Here is a 3,358-nt window from a genome sequence, read left to right as displayed (position 1 = left end):
GTGGGTACAGTTCGTACCCAATGTAGAAGTTCCACCATACTATATTTATATAGAGAGATTTGTTATTATTTCTTACATTTTTTTGGGCAGGATGTCTGCTCATACAGGAAACCATCCAGCTTACTACTCTAATCCATTTCAACAACACAACTCAGAAACTCTAAGAAAGTGAAGTAACACTGCTGTACTGTACCACAGGAATTCAAAAACCTAGATAAAGTTCATCTGAGATCATCTACAGGTCTAACTACAAGGACTTCTCATGTCTTGACATAGCGGCCCGTCTTGAAGCAGCTTCCTTATCAAACGACATTCTCCCTGATATCTGTGTGTCCTCTTCTGCCTCTGCCAGTGATGCCCAGACAAGATGGCAAGGTTGCCATAGTGACAGGAGGAGGCAGGGGAATCGGCTATGAGGTAGCCCGCCACATGGCCAGACTGGGGGCACATGTTATCATAGGTACAGTATCAAGCACCACACATTTGATCAGCATGAACACACGTGTAGGAGCAGAGAGCTTGGCTTTAAATTGAAAACAAAACCACCGCAAACACACAGTCATAATTGTAACACCAGTAATAACCTTTATGTTTCTGTAGTGCCCTTTAAATGCTAAATAATGTGGGAAATAAACAAAAGAATAGGGGAATAGGCCCTTTAGATAAAAGCAAGTATATAAAATATTTTGAGATAAGTTCAATCAAAACAATCCTACGTTAACCTCTGTAGAGGGTGTGTTGTTTTTCAAACTGCAGGCTCACTCAGTCAGAAAGTACAGGCCTGGAACAGTGGAAGACCCAGGACTGTGCATATAAACAAAAGCAGCCTTATAGATGTAGGTACCTTTTTGTGAAACAGCTGCTGGTTGTTCAAATATCTGTGTATTTGAATGATTGAAGATGAAGTTGTTGCTGGTGTATACATATATATAATATATATGTGTATACTAGTATACCGTTGTCAGCTGTGGCTCAGGCGGTAGAGTGGGATGTCTAGTAATCGGAGGGTCATTGGCAGGAAACTGAACCCAAATTGCTCCTGATGGCTGTGCTGTCGGTGTGTGTGTGGGTGAGCTTAGTGTCATTGTGAGCACTTTGGATAGGATGTGCTGTATCACTCCTAAGCAGGCTGGCACCTTCAGCAGCCTCTGCCATCAGTGTATGAATGAATGTGTGTGTGAATGCGTGAATGTGACGAGTGTTGTAAAGCGCTTTTTAGTGGTCGGTAGACCAGAAAAGTGAAATTTTACACAGTAGACTTTGATAAGTGGTTATTTGGAATTTATATCGCATAAAAGTGTAAATTGTGTCCCACTCAGAATCATCTGTCCATAGCAGCAAAAATGACAAAGCAATCCGTCGTGTTCCTGCATGCAGGTGTGAAACTGAAGCCAGAAATGAGCCGTGTCTCGCCACAGATGATGGTGGGAACGCCTCAATCACTGCCAAACAGGCTGAGATTAGTTTCACCCAGTTGTGCAGCAGTAACACAGGGAGAACTGAAAAGACCTGTGAGGCTGCGTAGAGGACAACTAACTGTTATCTTGTGATTATTAGAAAGTAACACAAAGGTAAGGTAATAAGTAAAGGGGTTTACTTTCTTAGTAAAGCCTTACCTAAGTTAGGTACTGTAGTACAACTACAGGACAGTAATAAGAAATTACAGGATGCTCCTAAGACCCCAACTGTGGACAGTTTTCATGACTGAACACTGTTGTCAGCGAGGTCTGTGGAAATCTGACAGCTGGATATCCTTAATTCTGGAAATTCTGAACGGCTAGATTCCAAAAGTGTGGGGGAAAAAAAGTGAGATCCATGATCAACGTTGGTTGGGTTACCGAGATACTAGGCTGCAGATATATCTTATCTCATAATTAAGTAATGTGTATAGTACAGTGAACAAAACCATGGCTCTGCAGTGCCAGTCATATTGCATGCATCCTTTCTGTGTGCCTACTTAAAAGCCTGTCGCTGTCAGAGATCCTTACTTAGTATCAGGCGGTCAACAGTGCGTTCAGATGCCTCTTGACACCCCGTTGATCCGTCTTAATGTTTGGAATAACATCGAAACTGTTTGTTTTCATCATTAGAAAATATGTGTGATGCTCCACTGTGAGATGATGTAAAGACTTTCTGAGCTCTGCTGGGATTAAAAGGCTGTTATCAAACCGAGTGTTAAATGCAAATTTAGGATTATGAGAGGCTTTTTTGCATAAAACAAGGTCTGGCATTGTTCCATTAATTATTTAGTCATATTTATGGTTCACAGATAAATGCAGTACATCAAAGTCTTATTAACAAAATGGCTAAAATGCTTTTTACCATGTTTTTTTTTCGGTATCTATGTGAAACTTGTAAAATGTGAAAAGCATTCATTTCAAACTCAAATGAAGAAAGTAACCAAACAACAACCAAACTGAGGACATAATAACTCTTTCAAAGGATCTGTGTAAATGGTTAAAATAATGTTAAAGCTATCACAAGTCCTAAATTTATAGCTGCTACCAGTGATACAAATAAAGACAGTGAGATATTGAATATTCACTGTGTGTACTTTATACAGATAGTCAGCTGAATGAAGTCCCATTTTCCACATATATTGATATCTATCTATCTCTCTTCCTTCCTTCCTTGAAGTGCCATCTAGTACCTACTTACCAAGGTGATATTCCACATCTATCACTCATTCTTACTGCATCCCCGGAGCCACTTACTTAAATGTGTTGATCACTACACCTTTGATGTCTTCCCTGTCTTTCTCCTTCGTGTTACGCAGTTCGAGGCTCCATCTTTGATTAACGGCTCAGCTCCTTCACACACTTCAGTGTTTTGTTGAGCCCTCTGACTCTAGGCTCGAGGCTCTGAAGTGAATCATTTTGTGCACATAGATGCATCTGTAAATAGGCCTCTTTTTTGACCAAGAAACATGTCTTGTGTCTCAGACATTCATTCATTGTTGTATCCATCGTCGGGATGGGATTTGATTAGAGTTTATTGATAGGAATTCCATTATCGATTCTGCTTATCGGTCCAGTTCTTTATCGATTCCCTTACTAACTCCTGATCAATTTTCTGTGTGGAAAAAAGTCTGCTTAGCCTCTCTGTGTGGCGTTAATGTTATTATAAACTATTTACCCATGGTAACACACATGATGTTACGAGAACCAATACTTCGGTACCTTGACAATGTCGACAGTGCAGCATATACGCCTACAAATCATCTAGTCTGCCACAAGAGGAAGAACATGTCGAAGAGGCGACAACTGTAGCTGTTCTGGTGATTTACTAGCAAAACTTTTTTTGTGCACAGTCGAGTCTCTCCTCTGTCTGTGTCCCTGTACTCTGTGTGTGTGTGTGT

General features: G+C 40.6%; 1 protein-coding gene across 1 annotated transcript in view; it reads left to right on the top strand.

Moving 5' to 3' along the window:
• Window positions 1–3,358, top strand: part of LOC118338878 (dehydrogenase/reductase SDR family member on chromosome X-like) — a 37,234-nt gene that overhangs the window by 1,162 nt on the left and 32,714 nt on the right. The window contains exon 2 of the mRNA XM_035676321.1: window positions 353–460. Coding sequence (XP_035532214.1) covers window positions 353–460 — 108 coding nt within the window. The remainder of the gene's footprint in view (window positions 1–352; window positions 461–3,358) is intronic.

This window comes from Morone saxatilis, unplaced genomic scaffold (assembly GCF_004916995.1).
Source record: "Morone saxatilis isolate NCDOM2014 unplaced genomic scaffold, NCSU_SB_2.0 Contig5, whole genome shotgun sequence".
Lineage (NCBI taxonomy): Eukaryota > Metazoa > Chordata > Actinopteri > Moronidae > Morone > Morone saxatilis.
This window is presented reverse-complemented; position numbering and strand designations above follow the sequence as displayed.